The 24,273-nt window shown below is 40.9% G+C and overlaps 2 protein-coding genes across 2 annotated transcripts; both read right to left on the bottom strand.

Moving 5' to 3' along the window:
- Positions 1–4,478: 4,478 nt before the first annotated feature.
- On the bottom strand, positions 4,479–7,473 carry LOC123159756 (putative germin-like protein 2-3). The gene is made up of 2 exons (XM_044577572.1): positions 5,311–7,473; positions 4,479–5,214 (listed from the first exon to the last, which is right to left on the bottom strand). Exons 1-2 carry the CDS (start codon positions 5,429–5,431, stop codon positions 4,679–4,681), a joined length of 657 nt encoding a protein of 218 aa, XP_044433507.1. The 5' UTR covers positions 5,432–7,473; the 3' UTR covers positions 4,479–4,678.
- A 7,014-nt stretch (positions 7,474–14,487) lies between these two features.
- LOC123156691 (putative germin-like protein 2-2) lies at positions 14,488–15,235 on the bottom strand. The gene is made up of 2 exons (XM_044574851.1): positions 15,115–15,235; positions 14,488–15,023 (listed from the first exon to the last, which is right to left on the bottom strand). Exons 1-2 carry the CDS (start codon positions 15,233–15,235, stop codon positions 14,488–14,490), a joined length of 657 nt encoding a protein of 218 aa, XP_044430786.1.
- Positions 15,236–24,273: the final 9,038 nt, after the last annotated feature.

Here is a 24,273-nt window from a genome sequence, read left to right as displayed (position 1 = left end):
GATTGTTACTACCGGGTCATCCGAGTTAGTACCACCTCAGACTGGGTGAAGCCGAAAGCTAGCCATCTTATAGGATATAATTGGTCGGCAACGACGGAAGTGAAAATTTCGGTTCACTAGACCATAGAGTTTGGGAACTTTCCCCAAACTAAATCCTCAATATTTTTTCTCCCACATTGACTGTGGGTGAGGTTTTATGATCATGGTCAGCATGACAACCCAAAGAAAGGAACCGATAGCGGGACTATTTTCTTTGGAAGATAATTCTTACGTTAATAGTAAAATAACATATCTCTCCATGTACCTTTGTTTATAAAATCATATGGCCGGATTGCCTTGTTTGTCGTAAATCTTTGCCCTTATGAAGGCTTTATAGAGTAGGACAAACACTCCGCGTCTACTGGCCCAGGAGGTTGAAGCCGATGGTCGGTCCACAAAGTTTTGTACAATGCGGATCTGGGCATTAATGATGTAGTGTACTTGGATACATAGAATCATTACACATAATTTGTGATTTTACTCTGAATATCGATCCTTAATTAGGCCACCTGTGCCCACATTAAGGCTCGGGGGCTACTGGGCTTTGGGTTTATCATTCACAAATATTAAAGGGGCACATCGATTCTCAGATCTGGTGTTGCCACCCGACCAGTGGCTCGGGTGCTACTGCATTGCTTATTCAATGCAGAAAATTCAAAGTGCTTAGTGTTCGGCTTGACCGAGCTATGGGCAAACTCGTCTTCGGACAACAATAGGTACCATCTGGGACTTATCCAGCACCAAGCTAATATAGCGACTTCTCAAAACATTCCCCCAAAGGGTTGTATATCTCGGCAGAGAATAAATTGCACAAATGGAGAAAATATATCCACAAAATTCAGCACAAAACCGAGATGGCAAATCACATCGGAAGTAGTCCGGCATAAAGCTCAGATACAAATGGTTGTCCCCATAGAGGGCATTTCCGGCATTAAGCGCAGTAAACTCCTTCGAATTTTGAGCCAAGGTGATCTATGACACCTTGGATACTATCCGATGTTGAAGCTCGGATACAGTCCGGTGTTGGAGCTTGGATGCAGTCCCGCGTTGGAGCTCAGCTATGAAAATACACCTCAGATTTAGTTCGGCATTAGAGCTCGGACGCAAGAGGACACCGTCACACGGGCAACACTTCAAACCTTAGGTGTGGCGTAAAAAACTTACAAGGCATTGATAAAGGCCGATAACTTAAAGGGGCTCCTCGTATGCCCGACATGTAAACTCTTCGGATTCAGTTTGGTGATCATCAAGATCGGACATGGGAAGATTTGTTGAACCAGTTTTCAAGACCGATGATCGAAGACGAAGAATTATTCGAAAGAACCGAGGAGCGTCCTCAACTTGAAGACCGGTTTAGGGGGCTACTAACGGTGTCCTAGACTAGGGGGTACTCACCACATCGTCTCCCGACCAGTGGGTCGGGCCGAGGACCCCCATGATGATTCACTAATGGGCCACTTCGGGCAGCCCATGCCGAATACAAGGAGGATTCCACAAGACTTGGTGCACAAGACAAGTACTCCACTAAACCCTAGGCCTACGGTGCATATATAAACCGAGGCCAGGCTAGTCAATAGACAATCTCATATTCATTAGAACAATCTCGTGGTAGGCACATGTACTCTCTACTATCCCCCATATGAATACAATCAAAAGCAGGACGTAGGGTTTTACCTCCATCAAGAGGGCCCGAACCTGGCTAAAACCTGTGTCAGTGTTACCATCGCTCCAAGACGCCTAGCTTAGGACACCTACTACGAAATATGCCGGATTTCACACCGACAAGCTTCAATATCCCTGTGAGTGGGGTAATACTGTTGACTGAATCCCCCCTTTGTCGAATGACCTAGCTCAAAAATGTTCGGATTAGGGAAAATCTTAGCCACTGGGCAGCAATAGGCTAGGTAAGGGTGCCGATTTGGTTCTTTTGGGTGTTGATCTAATTCTTTCTTTAAATCGGCGACCAAATGTTGGTAGTTTTGTATGATTCAGGGTTTAGGCATGGGGAAGATTTTGAATTTTGCGGCTGGTTTGTTAGGATTTGGAATTACTTCTTAGTAACCTACAATGTAGTGTTGTCAAAAGACAAATTCAGTGTAGAAATTCATCACATTGGTTTTCTGTGGAATTGGGGATAATAGGAGCTACATAGATGAAGTTGTTGACACATTTGATGATTGCAGTCTATGTTCCATGATGTTTATTGGTCCAACCCTGGAAAGTGTAACTCTAATACTCTGATAGTCTGCAGTTTATTATTTGTGAGTTTGACTATGATGTTGTGTATGAAGTATCTACGGAGAAAAGGAATTTGGTTATGTTTATTGACCATAGTAATATCATTGAGTAGGAAGCAATGCTAGATAATACTCCCTCGGTACCAAAATAAGTGTCTTGACCTTAGTACAACTTTCTACTAAAGTTAGTACAAAGATGAGACACTTATTTTGTGACAGAGGTAGTATCATGGTTGTTTGGTCCATGTTACAAGCTTTGTCAGTGCATAGAAGAATAAGCAACATCATCATTTAGCAATAAGCACATGTGTTCAAGAGGAAGAGAGAGGATAGAGAGGGATGCATCAATGCTGAATAAACACAAATTGAAGGTACTGAGAAGAACTAGGTAGATAGCTCTAGTTATCAGTCTATGGACAATGTTTATGACATTGAGGAGGATTGTGAACTTTAGCATAAGAATGTAGATGAAGAATGCAAGATGATCTAGTGGAGAATGGATGGAAGGATGCACCAGAGGTGGAAGATGAACCAGGTGTTGACACATTAGAAGAAATAAACCTAGAGCTGCCATAGGAAGATAATGACCAAACAGGAATAAAGAAAAAGGATGATGATGGACAAGGTGCAAGATATGCACAATTTCAAGTCTTTCAATCTTGAAGATAATATGGATGTGGAGTTTTCCATTATTGAACTAGGAAGGACTGCAACAAAAAATTATACAATGAGGAATAGAGTGCATATACACAAGAGAAGTAATAATAGTAAGAGATTTGATTGTCATTTTCATGAAGGATGCCCTTAGAGATTCATTGCAACAAAGGACAACATGACTAGCGCATTTGCAATGAAGAGATTGGTTGATGAGCACAAATGTAAGAGATTGTGGGATGTAATGGAACTAATGACACCTTTCTTGGTAGAAAACTATATTTGGAAGAGTTTAGAGATGATGATGATAGCACTCTCAAGTCCTTTGCTAAGATTGTTCAAAAGGAGTATAAAATGTGTCATGCAAGGATGGAATCTAAGGAGGGCTAAGAGATCTACACTTGAAGTATGTGGGGATGAGCCAAGTTGCTATGGGATTATGGTGAAGAGTTTAGGAGAGGCAACATTATGAGCTCATACCTTCTGAAGTTGTAGAGTGTGTTTTTAGCACCTTGTATATATCTTTGGATGCATGTAGAAGGGGATTCTTGGAAGGATGCATGCTAGTCATAGATGACACACAAATAAAGAACAAGTTTCGGGACAATTACTATGTGTTGTTGGAATTGATCCAAGTGATTGCATTTTCCACTTCCGAGGCAATAGTGGAGGTGGAAGTGTTATAACACTTGGGATTGTTATTATTGGCAAACCTGAAACTTGATCTAATAACATGATCAATACTTCTTTGTACACACTATCATGAGTGATAAATAGAAGGCGAACATCTTTGGTTACAACTTGTCCATCATCAAGACTAGTTATCATGTTGTAATGATATATGTGTATGTAAGGGCTGATTAAAGTTTTTCAGCTAGTGTTCAATGAATATGAGCACTAATTATGTGTTATGCATGTCTACGAGAATCTAAACAAGGTACAGAAGGAGAGACCATGAAGAACAGTGTTTCAGAAATGTGCAATATGGACTTCAGTATCTACTTGGGAGAAGAACATGGAGAAGATGAAGATTGAATGCCCAAAACCTCATGGTTGGTTAGAGGGGATGGCTTCAAACACTTAGATTAGGTTATTCTGGGGTGAACTCACAAAATTTAATATTCTCCTAAACAATACTTATGGAGTTTTTAAAAGGTAGCGAATCTCAAGGTTATTATTTTCTTGTGGTTATTCTAACAACTTTTGCATTTTGGTATATTGATAATACATTATCCTGTAACTAAATAGGTGATCCTATTTTTAGCACATATAAGATTGCATCATCATCATCGTTGTCGTCATCATCATCATCACTAGGATTTTGTTTTATATATTGATGTATTTACAAGGGCTTATTTTGGAAGGATGTGTGGGCTCCTTGCGGTCAACATTACACAGGATTTTTGTTTCCTTTTGAATAAACAGCAGCGTGCCCCACGACACATCAACATTACACAATATAAGTTCTAAAAAAACATTACACAAGATAACCCTTAAAAAAACATTACATCAGATAAAGTATTACTTCCCAAAAAACATTACACAAGATAAAACAATTTACTTTTAGAATAAGTAATAGGGGTGTGTGCCACAACACATCAACATTTTTTAAACAGGAAAAAACACAAACCAATGAGGACACAATCCTCGACTTACAATATTATAGAAGGAATGTAATGCAATGCAAATTTGAATCTAAACACAATCAATACCAATTGACTCGGCAACACACCGATGGGAACACAAACTTAGAACTGTGCCTGGATCCAATCCACCGTGCTCTTCTCCACCTGGAAGGCCTTGGTAGTAATACCGGCTGGGATGGAAGGCTCGGCTCCAAACACCGCGTTGGCTATCGTGATCACTCCAGGGTTCTGGCTGCTCAGCGCCGCAATAGCCACCGCACCGGTAGTCCTGTTATTGTATTGGTAATGGATGAGGCCCTTAGGAAACACAAACACATCTCCCTTGTTGAGAACCTTGTCGAAGTGCTTGTTCTCGGGGTTCGAGGTCACAAACCCGACGTGCAGACATCCCTCTAGCACAGTCAAAATCTCGGTGGAACGTGGGTGGGTGTGGGGAGGGTTCAGGCCGAACGGTGCATAGTCAATGCGGACGAGGGAGACACCCATGGTGTTCAGTCCACCGATTTGCGCGACGTTGACGGCGGTCACCGCCGAGCCCTGCTTGTTCGTGGTGTTGCCAGCCACGTGGAGGCCGGAGAAGTAGAAGTCCTCGACGACGACCTCTTTCGCGGCCTTGCAAGCCAGTCCGTTGACACGCACTGCGTGAGTAGATGCATTCATATAAGATAGCCGAGTTGAGTGATTGCTTAAGCTTAACTACAGTTATATGGAGTTTATCAGTGTGTATGTTGTACCTGGAGACGTCTTGTCAGCGACGCAGAAGTCCTGGAGATGGCTGGGGTCGGAGGCGGTGGCGCCATGCGAGCATGCAAGGGCCAGGAGAGCTCCTGCAAGGAGCAACACTCGAATGGCCATGTCTCTTTGTTTTCTCCTCGCTAGAGTAAATTAGCAAGCAGTAGAGCTTTGGAATTGGTTTGCTGTACTGCTTGAACTGTGCGATGTTTAAGGAGTGAAGAAGGCTAGTATTTATAGGGAGATCTTGCCATACATATATGTATGTCTAGATATGCATGTTTGGCTGTAGGAACAAGTCTTTGTGAAGTGGGCAGCCTGCAGAGCGCGTGTTTATGTCTGGAGGACAGCCTGCTACCCATTCGTATGTATGTGGGACGGCAGGATCAAATTAATATATAGCATGCATGATTACATCTCATCAATCTATGCTTGAACAAGTCGCCTGTACATATCAACATCGCTTGACCAAGAATCCAGCACAGCATGTGATCCCTCCACGCCAAAGTACTTTCTAAAGGGAAAGGTATGTAATTGCATCTAGTTTTAGTTTTTTGATGAAACTAGTAATCGTGCACGTGCAACGCACGTGTTGACTAACATAAAAAAATACTAACATAATTCAACTTTAAAAATTGAAAGCATAACTTGGTTTGTGGAATATTATGATGATTCATCATATCCTCATTATTAACACCATTTTGGAAACCGAGGACGTATAAGACCAAACATTGATTTGCATAGAATTTACACGTGCATGAGAAAATCAAGGGCATAGAACTACCCAATTTCAGGACAAAGGTGTTAACGAAGGTGTTTGCTCAGAGGAGCATAATAGGAGGTACACGTGGATCATTAGTGATGAATAGTCATATTGTATAATATTTGGGCTCCACATTGTTTTAGGGTCAATCAAATAGAGAGGATTTTTTTAACGTACATGACTTGGTTCTCAACGACCACTCACTCAGCTGCACACGACTCCCTATTATCTCCCACATGAGATGCAGAATAATATGGCTCTTAGGTGTGTACAACATATAATTTATGCTGCTAGTATCTATTCAACCCAAACAGAGGAATAATATGCCTGCACAGCTGTTCTTGCTCCTCGAATTTCATGGGAAAAATACCAAACACATTCGTAGTTATAATCCAGGTTTACATCGGGATATTCATTATAACAAAAGCAAATGCCAGCAAGTCATCTAAATCAATACGACAAAACAAAATAAGTAGATTTCTGAACAAAATTAGTAGATTTATGCACAGATATACAATACAAAGGTTCATTGAACTAAAAACCATAGATGCAAACCCAATTTAGATGCTTAGAGTAACATCAAAAGTAAAGGCAACAGAGCAAGCATGGTTGAATACCCAAGCAAGCAACAGTTATAAGGTAGTGTCATATCCATTTATTCCACTAATCTAACATTCTTAAGAAGTTGCTCCCCGCTTCTACCTATTCTCCCAACATGCAGCCCATCCACATTATCATCTAGCTATCTCAGCAAATTCCACCCGTCTCATCACTCCACGTCAGCAATGTGAGCTTTAATTTTTTTTGTTTCATTCAATCAGCCTTGCCTACGCATTAGTTGACCCTTTTTGTTTTCGCACTTCGTTTCTTCAGCACACACCGCTTCATTTTCTTCCAAAGGCCCACTACGCCAGGGTTCGAGCTCACCTCCACTTCAATTTATTTCCCCAACCGAGTCCCCATCAAATCGCCCGATGGCACGCCACTTTGTTCTCCACTTCTCAGATTTCTGCTTCGTGCCCCACGGGGTTCCCCATTGCTGTTCGTTTTTTCTCCAATCTCCATGACAATCTTCTCCTTGGCTGCCACCCTGCCCATGCGGCGACTTTGCCTGGTGTCGGCCCTCCTCGCATGTCGCAAAATAGCATGGGCGACTGGCCCCCATGACCCTCCTCGCCGCCGTCGCAGGTGGGCACAAAGCTGGAGTTCGTGAGCTGTCCAACAGATTAAGCGCTCATGGGAGCCATAGTCTCATGGCAAGGAGGATGGGCGAGGGTTCAATCTGATTCTAAATCTGCCATCAGAACAACTTTTACCCGATCCATCAGATTCCCAGTTCTCTCTCTCTCTCTCTCTCTCTCTCTCTCTCTCTGTGTGTGTGTGTGTGTGTGTGTGTTCGGACTGTTTCGATGCCCCGTAATTACTCATCTCATATAATTTTTTTGCAGGATTAAGTCGGGTTTGGAGAAGAAGATTACCTTGAAACAACACAGAAACTACAATGCAATGAAATTAATTCAAGGTATGAAAATGTCACCTATTTTTTCCTGATTTCCCCCAATATTTATACGAATCATCTACTGATTTCCCATTGGATTTTCTCAAATTTCACTCGCCAACAGCAAGGGTGATACACGATTTTCAATAGTTCTCAAATATTTAGACCCATTGCTTCTTTCAATGAATTGATGTTCTGAACGAATATATACATATTTCTTTCCATCCAACAATTTATTCTGATGCTTACCATTGTCTTTGCAACTCAAGACATTTTTTATGTTCAGAACTATTACCAGGTGCCATCACTAAATTTATCCCAAGTCAGCAAGCGTTGGCTTCTGATCTTCTCATCGGCTCGGTCGCACCTGTCTAGGTGCGAGAACCATCTAACCTAATATTATATCCACTCTTTTTCTTTTTTGTCAGCACCTCAAACATCATATTATATTTGATCTAGATTTGACTATACATGTGCAAGCCAACGAACAAGAAGAGAGATATGCAACTAATATGTATGTAGTATTTTATTTTACTGTCATATCTTCTTAGGTTTTTATCTACGAAGCATATCAAGGAAAAGCCTCATCTACAAGCACTTGCCAGGGCACACGGATTGCACCTCAGGTTCTAAATCGTTCCCTTATTGTTTTAAAAACACATGCATATTAGGCCAACTCATCAAGAATTTCTACCGACCATTGTAAGAGATCTTGAAACATACATCCTACTCTACAAAAAGCAGTTTGGTTTTCCCACCTCAAATGTGCAAACTTAAAATGTCTGCAGATTGCAGAGTATGCATGTAATTTGGAAACCTGAATTTTGGATGGTGATGAAATTAAGAAAGTAAAAAATGTCAGTGAGTCCCACTGTTTCCCATGTCTTCCAAGTGAAACTTGGATTAAAAAGGAAACCAATTTTGGATGGTCATGTAAATTAACAAAGAAGAAGTCAATGTAAAGTAATCGAAGTTTCAAATATAGATCCAGCAGAAATTTAAAGTTTCTCACCTGGAGCTGTTTGTATGAGAAGTTGAGCATGCGGAACCCCTGCATCCTTCTGAACGCCTCGGGCAGGCACCTCTGCTTCCTGTTCATCCTTCTCCTCTTCCTCCTACAGGTCCCTCCATCTACGTATGGTACACAATCTGGATCCTCCCCTCCACCTCGTGTCGTGGTTCTCCTCGACCTGCACGCCTCCACTACCGTGCAGCGATTCCCGAGGTCCTCCTTGGTGATCCGATGAGCACCGCCAGCGTCAGTGACGGATGAGATAAGGGCGCAAGAGGAGTCGACGATCTCGTCGCCGGGGCGCGGGCCAAGCTCTTGGAGCACTGAGCAAGCAGGGGAGGCGTCGGCAACGGCGTTTGCGTGATGGGCGGAGCAGCCATAGGAGGGAGAGCTGGCGGCGCGGAGGCTCGAGTGGCGCAACCACAAGGGATGCGCTCGCGCGTCAAGCCGCCTTGACATCCTGATCTCGCCGTCCGGTAGCCAGCTCGCCTGGTCCTGTGACGCGCAGTGTGTTGTGCCCCGCTCTCCGGCGCCTCGCAACAGACCGATGGCAGCTGCGGGCACATCCGCAGTGGCCGTGGTGGTCGGGATCGTCCTCGTCCGATCCTGGCATCCCGTGACCGGGCGTGTTGATGGATGCGGACATTGCGGAGGCCTGGAGATCTCTTTAGTGGGGCAGTTTTGATATTGTTCCGTGATTTGGGGAGTCGGAGCATCGAGCGGAGCAGGATGCACGAGGAGTCTGCCGGCAAAACATTCAATCCGTGCCGTCTGATTAGGTGGCAGACCATTTGAGAAATATAGGCTGTTGGATTTCGTCGGATAGATTAGTTCGGAGGCTTCTGGTTGTCCCGTGTGCATTATATGGTGTGACTGTAGAGGAATTCATGTTTACTCTTTTAATAGTAGTATAGATAGATTGCTTCTGCTAATAATTCAGTTAACAAAACTTGTTATCAAAATTCACATGGATTTCTTTGATCTATATTGCTACTGTTGCCTGTCCCTGTGAATGGACATGGTATTAATTTTTGGAAGAAATGAGAAATCTAAACATTACTCATTGTGAATGTGAAATTGTTATGATGTTCATGCCGGTCAGCGGCTGCTGGATCCTACTGTGGACACCGACGACAACAGCGGGGCTTGTCGGGAGTGGCTGGGTACAACGACGTCGGGCTTGTTGGTGGCGTCCGCTACAACAAAGATGAGGCTATGGTGGCTACATCATGGACCCCTGCACACATGGATAGTGGCAACCCTGTGGGTGCGGGCTTTCCCGGCCCATTGGGCTTTTTTCAGGTTCTAGTAAACCTTACCAGTGTCGTACCCGAAATAACATCTGCCATTGGTATTTAGATTACCAGTGGTGGGCGGTACTTCAAGCCTGCCACTGGTAACCTAAATACCAGTGGCGGGTATGACACCCGCCACTCGTAGCTATTTTGTGCCGCTGGTACTACTAAGCAGTTCTACAATAGCATGAGCATCTTTAGTTACAACTTGTGCATCATCAACTTGTTATCATGTTGTAATGATGTATGTGTATGCTAGGGCTTATTAAAGTTGTTCAGCTAGTGTTTAGTGAATATGAACACAAACTCTGTGTTATACATCTCTACAAGAATCTAAATAAGGTAAACAAGGGAGATACCATGAAGAACAATCTTTTGGAAACGTGCAATATCGACTTCATTATCTACTTAGGAGAAGAACATGGAGAAGATGAAGATTTACTGCCCAAAAGCTCATGCTTCGTTGGAGGAGATCTAGATGGCTCCAAACACTTGGGTTAGAGCATTCACTGGTGAGCTTTAAAAAAATGTAATACCCCCCTAAATAGTACCTGTGAAGTTTTTAAATGGGAGCGCGTGACTCTCATGATTATTTTCTTGTGATTATTCTACAACTTTTGCATTTTGGTATATTTAAGTAGGTGATCTTATTTGTTAGCACATATAAGGTTGCTACATCATCATCCTTCTTATGATTTTTTTTCCAGATGCATGTACAAGGAGCTTATTGGAAGGATGTTTGTTGGCTCCGTCCAATCCACACATCTATCTTTATTATATATTATTAAAAGTACTTGATGGTCTAGCTAGATAAAAGGAAAATAGGCTAGAAGATCCGACAAAAATTAGAGACATCCGACAATTAATTTGGTGGACCAATGAAATGTAACAATTAGATTTACATAACAACATGTAACTTCAGGTGGACCCAAAACTCGCGATTAGTTTGAAAATATACATTACACATATGATTCAATTAACTAAAAAAGAAAAACTCCGTGTAAATAAAAAACTAAAGGGAAACTATGACTGAATTGATTGATCTTGCGCATGCACCTTACATCTATCTATGTGTCCCTTAAAAGAAGAACTACAAGAAAAAAAAACTACTAGATCTCACGTCCCTTTCAATGAAAAATAAATGAACTACTACATCTCACATATCTTTTTCAGTTGTGCTAAGTCTTAGTCGACTACGACTTCGTTAAGTCTCAGTCGATGTTGTTATGTCTCAGTCGATGCTATATTCATTTGATCTTGCATGGAGATTCGTACACATTTTTTCGTTTTCTTTTTATATTTTTCTTCTTATATATTATATCAGTTGACTGAGATTTGGTTAAGTCTCAGTCGGCTGAGACCTACACACCCTATCATTTTTGTAGTTGCATCTCATGCATCTCCACTATAATGATTAATTAGGAAAGACACACTTGACCCTAAAAAAGAACGATACACTTGGCTACATGCATATCTAAATTGAGTAGTACTTATTAAAAAATTTGAGTACTATTTCTCACATAGGTACCCTAAAATTTATGTTGGACAAGAACTTTGATTGGTCTAGCATGATATCCGCATGTGCTCACAAGTCCAATCATCGGCATAAGTAAATGTAATATGATGTTATTGTTACATAGATTGTACAAGACACTTTTTAGGAATGTTGTATACAAATGACTAATAAGGCCACAATAAAATTAGAACTTTAAGTAAACATCCTAATATAACAGTACTCCAAATACGCAATTAGTTTTATAAAATGTAACCATTTATTTCATTGGAAAAATATGCCACGATTAAAAACGTTGGTTCAACATTCCTTATATAGCATCAAACATGTTAATTGGTGACTTAATCTACAAAAAACATATTTAATCACGAGACGAAGGAAATCATAGTATTTTATTACAATAAAAAATTCCACAAAGAAAACTTTAAATCAAGGTCCTAATGTCACATATCCTATAGAAAAATTGTCGAGTCAATATACAAACTGGATAATTAATCTACTAGACCTAGAATATTCTTTTAACATTCTATTTAAAAGGTTGAATTTATTATGACATGTTGTTCTTTACATTCATCGGTCCTTGCTCGTTGTCATACCTGTCGAATATGAATTGTGATTTCATACGAGCCATTGCCTATTCGCCTTGGCTCGATGTATGTCCATACAGCTAGGTATGAATACCACAATTTAATGTGCACATGTCAAGCTACATGCCACGGTCTTTGTCTTGCGGTCTGCCATGGCTCCACTTTTGGTCCTGGTGGTTGTTGTGTGCTTCAGAGTGAGGAATCGTGGAAATATATCACATTTTCCTCTTTCTATGATTTAGATCATGATTTCCTTGGTTGCATGTATATATTTTTCACATGAGTTTTTCTTACCATAGACATACTTGATTCAAGAACAAAGTACTGACATGTGAGGCTGGACCGCTAGTTGGAGCCATGTGAATGTCACTTCCATGCGCCACTGTAACTTCCAACCCAAATATTTTAATTTGTCTAACTATATCTTCGGCTCTCTCTTTCTTGTGGTGTTGCTTGAGAAAAAGTGGAAACATGCCAAGTGTATATGTGTTTAGGAGAATTGGAGGCTCTTGTCATGGAAAATTCTTTGTTCTATGTAATATCATGTGTGTTCTATGGATCATTGTTAAATGTATAATATGTGAAGTGTTTTATTTTTCTGATTGACCACTAAAAAAATCAAATATGTCGTACTTTTACCAATTTAATTGCTAAACAATACATATATGCGATCGAGAACTCTCCTGATTCGGGTGGCATCCAGTACTCACTGCCTTGAAATACCCCCATAAAAGTTGTGGCATATTCTAAATAAAATCACCATATAGATACGACATATGTGTGTGTACCAATATCAAATTCGAATTCAATACGGAGATAAAAATAAATAATTAAATAAGACATATTCAATGTTGATAGAGAGTTTGGGCATACTCAGAACCCAATAAATTAGCTACTATTCACCTACATATCTCTCTCATGGATGAAATTAGAATTTGGACTACCCTAATATTCCTATATTTATGTGGTGATTGATCTAAAAGAAATGATAATTTTATTCTCTCAACTATTGAGCGAGTGCAGGCTAGATGACTAACATCTTAAATCAGATATATTTGACCACTAAACTCCTGGCATTTTGTAAATTTTCTCCCTCAAACTGGTTTTAACTATTACAAAGGTAGTTTTATCTTATGAGGTGCACTCATAAAAGTTTCCTTAAAAAATTATTTAAAATATTGATATTTTCTATCTTATTTACCAAAACCCAAACTACCAAAATGTAAAGGAACTGATAAGTAGAATAAATTTAAAAAAATGGATACTTTGTGAAAACCACCTTTGAGGATGTTGTCAAATTTGTATGTTCTTTTATACTTTTCATGATTTTAAGAATGTACAGTTGTTTTTAATACTGAAAACCATTTTAGAAGATAAAAGTTGTGTCATGTGGCTTACACAAAGGTGCCACATCGGTCAAAAAAGTTAAATGGTGAAACCTGTAGAGGAAACAAACATACGGAATATTAAGAGTTGATGGATAAATTTATCCAGTTTAATAGTTGGAAGACCAAACCGAGAACCAAAAAATAGTAAAAGTCCAAAAATATATTTATCCTAAGAAGACATTTGGTTTACCATTTGTTTTCTAAAAACACCAAGGATTGCAAAAGGTTCCCTAGAGGGTTTGATGTACTAGCTAGGTGCATGTAACAACATGATGTGAGAGCAGCCAATGTGATATCCATCTTTCTATATACATTAGTTTAGTCATATTTATTTCAAAATGTAATGCACAATAAAAATCATATCGAAGTATTTAGTGCCATAAGAAATCATAATTGTACTTACTCCGTTGCATAATATAGTGTGATTTGGTTTTATGAAAATTCAAGTTTCACAAAGTTTGACCAACATATACAATGATATTGTAGATGTTGACATTTTTTTCTACAAACTTAGGTCAAAGTTTACAAAGTTAGATTTCACAAAAAATCAAATATGCAATATATTTCGGAACAAACAGATTACTTATTATTATGCTTGACATTTATGGAACCAAAAAAGAGTTTACAAAATTATTGTGCTTTCTGATCCTCTATTTGAGCTTGCATTAAATATCCATGTTTTAAAATTCTGCATACCAAGCAGGCCTTAATAGGTTTGCTTTATTCTTATATTTAATTTAGCATTGGCAATATAATATCAAAAACATTATTTTCCCAACAGTTTCATAACAATAAAGGCGGTGCCCTTGCATTTGCGAGGACCACTGTGCAAGTTAAGCATCAAAAGAACAATTTACCATTGAAACAAACAATAAGCATATCTCCCACAACACATCAATATTACACAAGATAGTACAATTTACCAATGGAAAAAAAGTCAATAGGGGTGTTCCACAACACATCAACATTAAATAAGAAAAAAAACATACATCCATGAGGACACAATATCCTCGACTTACAATGCTATAAATAGAATGCAATAATTGCAAATTTGAATATTCTAAACACAAAATAGTACCAATCGACTCGACAAACAAACAAACGTACTCATGGCAACACATACTTAGAACTGTGCTTGGATCCAATCCACCGTGCTCTTCTCCACCTGGAAGGCCTTGGTAGTAATACCAGCTGGGATGGAAGGCTCCGCTCCAAACACCGCGTTGGCTACCGTGATCACTCCAGGGTTCTGGCTGCTCAACGCTGCAAGAACCACTGCATGGGTCGTGCCATTATTGTACTGGTAATGGACGAGGCCCTTCGGGAACACAAACACATCTCCCTTGTTGAGAACCTTCTCAAAGTGTTTGTTATCGGGGTTTGATGTCACGAACCCGACATGTAGACAGCCCTCTAGCACGGTCAGAATCTCGGTGGAACGCGGGTGGGTGTGGGGAGGGTTGAGGCCAAACGGCGCGTAGTCGATGCGAACAAGGGAGACACCCATGGTGTTCAGTCCGCCGATGTGTGCGACATTGACGGCGGTCACCGCGGAGCCCTGCTTGTTCGTCGTGTTGCCGGTCACGTGGAGGCCAGAGAAGTAGAAGTCCTCGGACGTGACTTCTTTCGCGTCCTTGCAAGCCAGTCCGTTGACACGCACTGTGTAGGTGGAAACATTCGTGTTAGATAAACTGAGATAGGCGATTGCTTAGCTACAATTCTATGGAGTATATCAGCAGAGGGCATGCACCTGGAGACATTTTGTCAGCGACGCAGAAGTCCTGGAGAAGGCTGGGGTCGGAGGCGGTGGCGCCATGCGAGCACGCGAGGGCCAGGAGAGCCCCTGCAAGGAGCAACACTCGAATGGCCATGTCTCTTTGCTTTCTCCTCGCTAGAGTAAATTAGCAAGCAGTCGATCTTTGGAATTGGTTGCTATGCTGCTTGGATTGTGCGATGTTTAAGGAGTGAAGAAGGCTAGTATTTATAGGGAGATCTTGCTGTACATATGGTCGAGTGTAGGAACAAGTCTCTGTGACGTGGGCAGCCTGCAGAGCGCGTGTATATAACTGGACAGCCTGCTACGCATATGTATGTATAGTATGCATGGGACGGCAGGATCAAATTAATACTAGCATGCATGATTACATATTTACATCACATCAGTCAATGGTTGAACAAGTCGACTGTACATATCCACATCGATCGACCAAGAATGCAAGAGAGCATGCGATCCCTCCACATGGATCTCATCAGTACAGCTGTAGGCCCGCGCTTAACATCGTAACAAATGCCCGTGTCTTGCAACTGAAAAAAAAAAATTCATATTGCCACCGTGGTGGTACAAGACTTAAGAATCAGGCTGTGGAGATGTGCTAGAGATAAAAAGAACTTTGGGACATATCCGAGAATAAGATGAGGACTTCTAAAATGCCATTCAGAAACTAAAAATGTTACGGCATTATCACGGTCTAATTTCCAAAAAGAATTCACCTTATAGTCATTTTTGGTGTAAGGTTGCATCTACCATTATGACTGTGTAAAAGAGAGTGCACGCACAACATACACGTGAAGACCTTAAGTTGAATTCGTACTCAACCTGCAAAGACCATACAAATATCGTCCATGTACTGCTTATATCCTATACTAATCAACTTTCAGTTGGTAGGACATCACACAGATCAATTCAGCTGACACTCAATGCCTTCTTTAATTATGCCACCCATATAAATATTCTATCCAGCCCACAATCCTTCCCTTCAATTATCCCACCTGTTTAAATATCATATGCCCACACAATCTTTGTTTCGCCCCAAACATGAGGCGCTCTCCTCTATTTTTACTGTGTGTTTGCCAATTCCCTGGGCGTTTGTATATTAATCGGTGGCAACCACAATAGTGAGGTGGGAGTATTTAATGTCAAAAATGTTATTTGAGTTTTTTTTTAAACATCAGTACAGACATCAACGCTCATATACACGCGCATAAACTCATCCCTATGAACGCACACACCCTACCCCTAGGAGCACCTCCAAAAGACCGAGCCGTCATATCATCTTGAGATTTACGAAGTCACCGTAGGCGCCTCGTCGTCGACGTGAACGTCTCCTCCCACTGAATGCGCATCGCCGGAAATCTTGAAATAAATCCAGGAATAAATGCGAGCACCAAGATTTGAACCCTGGTGGGCTGGGGATACCATAGTCCCTCTAACCATCCAACCACAGGTTGGTTCGCAAATGCTATCTGAGTTAGTAGGTGCGGCCGATGGGAGAGGTTCTGATTTTGATTCCCATAGCGTCAATTTTATTTCCTCGGCTCTCAAAAGCCCACTTGCGTGACTGGCAGCCCATCAGTGTAGTCCCTGCTGGGCAAAGCAACATGGCGCAGGGCATTTCCTAAACGGCGCCTTAAGCGCCCCTTAAAGGCTAACCCGTACAGGGCGCACCCCCCCTCTCCCCGCTGGGCCGGCCCATTTCCTTTACTTTTTTCTGTCAGCAAAAAGTTCGCTAGAGAGGTGGGATTCGAACAAAGGACTTCCTTTGTTTAGCGTGAATGCAGCAACAAACCAGCCACCCACATCTAGTGTGACTGGTTCCATCGTTTTTTTCTATTGTCTTCTTTCCTCTTTATTCTTTTCTTCTGTATTCGTCTTTTCTTTTTTTTTCTTTTTTCTCTGTACCTTTTCTCAAAAAATGCATGAACTTGTTTTCTATAATATCCGTTGAACATTTTGCGATATCCGTTGACATTTTCTTAAAATAAGCTGAATATTTTAAATAATACAGATGAACTTATTTTAATATATGATGAACACTTTTTTAAAAAACATAGGAATATATGCGCTGAAGGATTTTTGGACACGTACTGAACATTTGTGAAAATACGTTGAACAATTTGCGAATACACATTGAACATTGTGTAATATATACTGAACAAAATCAAGAAACATAGTGAACAATTGTATACTCATTGAACCAAAACCAAAATAGAAAAAAAAATATCCTGAACATTTTTTATATCCATTGAACATTTTAAATAATACACGATGAACATTTTTGAAACAACATGAATATATGTGTTGAACAATTTACGCATTCAACATTTAGTAAAAACATTGAAAAATTTCATAATATACGATGAACATTTTTATAATACACGATGAACATTTTTATATGCAAAGGTGAACAATTTTATAATATACAATGGACATTTTTCTTAATATATTGAAATTTTATGTAATACACGGTGAATATAAATTTACCAAATTGAGAAATAGTTCATCAATTGTGAAAAAAAATCAAGAATTAAAATAAAACCGTCGAACCAGGAAGAAGAAAAACGACAAAAGAAAAAAGAAAAGTGAAAAGAAGTAAAGAAGTAAACGATGTTAGAATTTTCGTGTGAGAACTGGTGGCCGGTTGGTTTGTGCGTGCTAATTCAAACCTGAGGTCGCCTGTTTGAGTGCAACCAGATCCGCTTTTTTTTTCGTTTTGGAAAACAGGAAATAAATAGATGGGCTGGCCCACGCCAGGGAGCGCGTGAGCGCCGGTTTCTTCGGCGGCGCGTAACGCGCCAGTTAGGAGCTCCCTGGCACAGTGCGGGATGGCAATTTACAAAACTTCGGCATGCGTGCGGCGACTTACGAAACGTACGAAGAATCGTGGCTACGGTGATGTACGATTTTGTTGAGTCCTTTATTACATGCAAATGAAATGGCTTCATTGGGCTTATCTGAGGTAGCAAAGCAATGGGCTGGTTAGGTCAAAGACAGGCAACCCATACTATTGTTGGTTCATGCTGATACAGTTTAATACCACCTCGAAAGAAACTCTCATTCGTGGACCAACAAATTTAATTATCCATAGAAAAAATCAAATTAATAATATGAGTGAATGGATAAAAAATCAGAAAAGCACACCTTACTTTATTAGTAGGCATAGATATAGTTATGAAAATAGGAAGGAGCTATACCGAATTCATTAAGAGGGAAAACAAAAATACATAATAGCCCGATGTATCAGGAAAACAAGGCCAAAACTACATAGAGAAAAAAAACACAACAATGCCTACATTGGCCAACTCAAAACTTGACCGCCAAGATTTCACCTACAACTTCAAAAATAGGAGGGCGCCATAATGCCATCGTCGCCGGTATCTATTAACCCCCATCAAAACAAGACCTTCGCCTAGAGCACCCCCTCCCCCACCCTACACGAGACCAGGAAGGGGCCGAACTACAACAAACAGAGAGCGGACCAGAGCCGCACTGCATTGGCAGTAGCATACCATGACTACCGGCACTAGTAGAAAGGGGGTATTGGTCCAGGCCGGGTCAGCCCATTAGTCCCGGCTCAATCCAGAACCGGGACCAATGGGGGCATTGGACCCGGTTCGTGAGCCCCGGGGGCCGGCCGGGCCACATGGGCCATTGGTCCCGGTTCGTCTGGACCTTTTGGTCTCGGTTGGTCGGACGAACCGGTACCAATGTGCCTTGCTCCTGTGCCACCACCATTGGTCCCGGTTGGTGCCACGAACCGGGACCAAAGGTTTCCCTTTAGTCCCGGTTCATACCACCAACCGGGACTAAAGTGTTGGTCCTCGTTGCGGCCAGAGTTTAGTCCCACCTCGCCAACCGAAGGGGGCTCACACCGGTTTATAAGCCCCTCCCTCTCTGCCTTATTGAGCTCCTCTCGAAATGAAAATAGATGCCATTATACAGGAAATTTGACCTAAATTCATACTGAATTTCTCTGAAGTTAGTAAAAATTTATTATGAATTTAGGTTGAATTTTCTCTATAAGCGCATCTATTCTCATTTCTGGATAGTTTTTTATATAGTTTTTTTTTCTTTTCTGCTATATTTATTTTTTTCTATTTTTTTCTGAGTTGTAATAAGTCATTAAAAATAAAAAAGATTTTAGTAAAGTTAATCACAACTATTTTTTCTTCTATTTATTTCTGAGTAGTTTTTTATATAGTTTTTTTTCTTTTCTGCTATATTTATTTTTTCTATTTATTTCTGTGTGGTAATAAGTCATTAAAAATAAAAAAGAGGCGCAATGCTAGTTAATTCGCTTCAAGCCTTTCGGAATAGTGTAAACTGCACTGCACATAGCTCCATGCAGTCTACCCTATTCCTCAAGGCTTGAAGCGAACCAACGTGCAGGTGAGCATTGAGCCTCTTCTTCATCATCTCTGCACTCAGGGCTTATAAACAGCTGCGAATGCCTCTCGCTTGGCGAGGTGGGACTAAAAAAACCCACTAGTGAAACGACCGTAGATAAGTACCGGTTGGTGGCTACAAACGGGACAAATGCCCCTCTTTAGTCTTATGGTTCGGCCCTCGTGATACCATGCCAACTTTCAACTTTTAACTTTTTCAGAGTTCATTTGAAATGCTTTAATGCAGAAAACAAAAGAAAATAAATAATGCAGAAAACAAAACAAAAAAACTGGAAATAAAATAAAATAAATAAAGCAAAAAGAAAACAAAAAAAGTGTATTCAAATTTAAAAACTAATGGCACTAACAAAAAGTTTATAATTTTTCCAAAAACTAAAAGCAAAAATAATTTAAAAATAAAGCAAAAAAATAAAAGAAAATAAATAATGCAGAAAACAAAACAAAAAATCTGGGAAAAAAATAAAAATAGCAACAATAAGTATTTTGTTGTAAGTAGAAACAAAATAAAATAAATAAAGCACGAAACAAAACAAAAAAACAAAAAAAGTGTTTTCAAATTTGAGAACTAATGCACTAACAGAAAGTTTAAAATTGTTCTAAAAATAAAAGCAAAAAGAATTAAAAAATAAAGCAAAAAAAGAAAATAAAATAAATAATGTAGAAAACAAAACAAAAAATCTGGGAAAAAATTAAAAATAGCAACAATAAGTAAAGAGAAAAAAAGTGCCTCCTACTGGGCCCCCACGGCCTGAATACGACTAGAAACCCACCATGGGCTAGGATTCAGGCCCGCAGGTGGTCCATTTGGCCCATCAGGCAACGCGGTAGTAAGTAGGCCCGTAAGCCTGCAGTGGAGAGGAGCTCGAGAGGGGTGCGGCAGTGGGGCTTATAAACCACTGTGCGCCCCTCTCAGCTAGCGAGGTGGGACTAAACTTTTGTGCCGCACCGTGCCAGCACACGACCATTGGTCCCGGTTCGTGGCTCCAATCGGGACCAATGCCTACCCTTTAGTCCCGGTTGGTGGCACCAACCGGGACCAAATCCCTCTGCTTCCCGCCCTTTGGGCTGCTGAAAAGTGACCTTTGGTCCCGGTTGGTGGTACCAACCGAGACTAAAGGGGGTCATTGATCCCGGTTGGTGCCACCAACCGGGACTAAAGGCTTTGCTATATAAGGAAAATTTCAGAACCGCATCCCCACTTCGATCTCTTCTCCTCCTCTCGATCTCCCGATGCCGTCGCCTGCCGCCACCTCGCCGTCGCCGCCCCGCCCCGACACCGTCGCCGACCCGCCCCGCCCCGACGCCGTCGCCGCCCTGCCCCGCCCTGCCGCCCCGACATCACCGCCCCTGACGTCGTCGCCGCCCCGCGCCGCACCTCGCCTTCGCCGTCGCCGTCGCCATCGCCGTCGACCTCGCCGTGAGCAACGTTTTATGATTTTTGTTAGATTTTTTTTAGATTTTTTGTAGTTTATAGGTTTTTTTTGTTAGATTAGATGTGTAGTAATTTAGATATGTAGTTCATAGTATGTTAATTTAGATTGTGTAATTAATTTGTTCATATTGTGTTAGATTTTTTTTCTGTTAAGAGATTTTTTTGGTGTAATTAATTTGTTCATATTGTGTTAGATTTTTTTTCTGTTAATAGATTTTTTTGGTATAATTAATTTCTTCATATTGTGTTAGATTTTTTCTGTTAATAGATTTTTTTGGTGTAATTAATTTGTTCATATTGTGTTAGATTTTTTTTCTGTTAATAGATTTTTTTTCTATTAATTTGTTCATAGTATGTTTGGTGATATTATTGTTAATAGATTTTTTTTGGTGATATTTAGATTGTGTTAGTAAGTACTATAATTGAACTAGCTAGTTAGAAAAATATAATTACTATTTTATTTAGATTTTTTTGGTAATATAATTAGTTAGAAAAATATTAGTTAATTAGAAAAATACTAGTTTATTTTTAGTAAGTACAATATAGTAAGTGCTACTTTGTTTTTAGTAAGTACTTAGTAGTTGAACTAGATAGTTGATTTAATCAATAAAGCTACTTTATTTAACTATATATAGAAGTACGTAGTTCCCGCATCAACGTCGGCGATGTCTATCCCGCATCCTCGTCGTCGTCGACTCGGCGGTGGAGGCCTGCTTGATCAGGGTCATGTTCGGGACTGGGCTCCGCCGGGCTAGTATTGGGAGGTGCTACCTTCTGGGGGACGTTGGTTGGTAAGGAGGCAGCCCGTTGTTGACCCGATCCTTGTTTGGTGGCGGTCGCGTGGGCCAGTGATGGTGCCGAGGCTTCCGGACACCGCGGAGGTGGTACGTCACCGTGTCAGCGAGGAGGACGAGCACGTCCATCGCTACATGGTTGTGTTGGAGGGCAGGTTCGACAATACCTGGCAGGTTCTTCAGGGATCTCATTGGAGCTATGGTCCTGTGATCGTTCTTTATCTTTGGGTGTCCACCGCCCGCGACGATACCCGTCGGGCGCTACGGTTCTAGCTGTATTAATTAGCGATGCTATATGTATGATAGTATTCGAGGAGTATTCGACGATGTACGGACATAAGAGATGATGTACTTTTGGTTATAATTGAATGCATGCTAATTTGAATACTACTTTATTTTACGATTTGGTTTTGCTTATTGAATGCTCATATTGGAAAAGTACTCCTACTTTGAATGCTAAAATTGAAGAGCACTCCATGCAGAAATCTAGGAGCCCCCTCCATCATCCATGCCGTCGTGGGGGTAGCTTCTCCTTCATTCCCGTATGCTAGACAATTTGTTGTAATAATGCACTCGGGAATGAAAGGAGAAGCTACATACCATCACCGATAGTCAACCCGTGATTAATAATAATGATCTAATTTAGGTTTTTTAGTACATATATTTAATATTTAAATTATGAACATAGGCCGGAAATGTCGTACTCATCGGACGACGAAAACCGTCCGGGGGAGTGCGACTGGTGCCACGACGACCGAGGTACCTGCGACAGGTTCATTGAGCTGGACGAAGATCGGCGCTTCAGCATTAAGCTCGAGGAGACCTGCGATGTTCATACGGTACGCAACGACAACAATAGTTTATTTTTGTAATTGAGCACGACTTCAACTATTTTAACGTGCATTTTTCATCTTTTCCAATTCGACTAGTTTATCCCATGCTTTGCAAGACGTTATGTCTTGGAGAGGATGGGTTTTGAAGACCATGAAAGTATGGAAACCAAAAAAAATATCCTAAGTACCCATCATGGTGTGGATTTTCATGTAAAGATGTACAATGCTCAGAGTAACCCATTTTGGTTGCAAAAATTGGGAAGCACTTTGCAAGATGTATGGTTTTGATGAGGGTATGCTTGTCACCATGGATCTTGGTGATCCTACAATCGCGCAAGAGAGACCTACGATTTTCGTCCTTGTGGATACACCTCCAATTCTTCCCCCATGTGAGCTTAACATAGTTATTAAGTAATTTATATTGTTTATTTCAAAATAGTTGACAACTTATTTCCATTGACAGCTTATTTTCATTCTTTAAAGAATGTGCGGAAGATGGTAGACAGAACCTACTACACCGAAGGCTCCGAACTAACTTATCAGGAGAAAAAGCATCTGGTCGGATTTTGTACTGATATTGAGAATTACAATGTCTACAATCGAACTCCTCAACATTATGGTCAATACGTGCCACTAGTGCACGTGTTGAACTACGGTAACTACCATGGAGATACCCTGGTAAGATTTTTTACTATTACGACATCCGTGCATCTTTTTGCACACTTCTAAAACTAGTACATCATTGCTAACTACGAAGTTATTACTATGTTTTTCAACAGATAATCCCGAATGATTGTGTGTCTCATCTGATGTATACACATGGTAGCCTTCATGTTTTGAACATACAACCAGGTCTTCCTACGAATTTGAACTGTCCATACCGGGTTTCTAAAACAAGTGGAGACATGACAATCAAAGAATGAAAAAAATGTATGGACAGTCGTAAGGAGCTTCTTGGAAGCAACAATCAGCGAAGGGCAAAAATTGGAGACAGGATGATCGCCATTCTTCATAATGGAGAGTCCGGGTCTATATTGTTTTATGCAATTTTACCTTAAGGGTGTGTGTCCTACCTGATACTGATGATCATGTTCTAAGAATAATTATGTAGGGTTGGGTTCGATGACTATGAGGATGATGATCGTATGACTTATTATATCAGCTGGTGAAATGAACATATATAGCAGCAGCGTTGGTAAACCAAGGACGAAGATATAAGAGAGGACACTTCTCTCTATTAGCTAGCTAATAACAACCTAAAAATAACCCCCAAAACCCCTAAAGCAGCCACTTTTCTAAAAAATATGAACTTTTGGTCCCGGTTGATGCCACCAACCGGGACCAAAGGCCCCCTGACTGGGCTCGGCGCACAGGGCCACGTGGAGGCACATTGGTCCCGGTTCGTGTTTGAACCGGGACTAATGGGTGGAGGTATTAGTAACGACCCATTAGTCCTGGTTCATGAACCGGGACTAAAGGCCCTTACGAACCGGGACTATTAGGTGTTTTTCTACTAGTGTAGACCCGAGAGCCCTCCGATCGACTTGCACTGCCACCATGGAGGTGAGCCAACACCAACGAACATCACACCACAACCGAGCTCCGCATTCGTCACGAAAGCTGAAGCCTACACAGGAAAGCAAAGCCCGACTGCAACTCGTCCAGAC

The sequence above is a fragment of the Triticum aestivum genome, chromosome 7B, assembly GCF_018294505.1.
Source record: "Triticum aestivum cultivar Chinese Spring chromosome 7B, IWGSC CS RefSeq v2.1, whole genome shotgun sequence".
In the NCBI taxonomy this organism is placed as follows: Eukaryota; Viridiplantae; Streptophyta; class Magnoliopsida; order Poales; family Poaceae; genus Triticum; species Triticum aestivum.
Note: the sequence above shows the minus strand (reverse complement) of the source record. Positions and strands in the feature narration are given on the sequence as shown.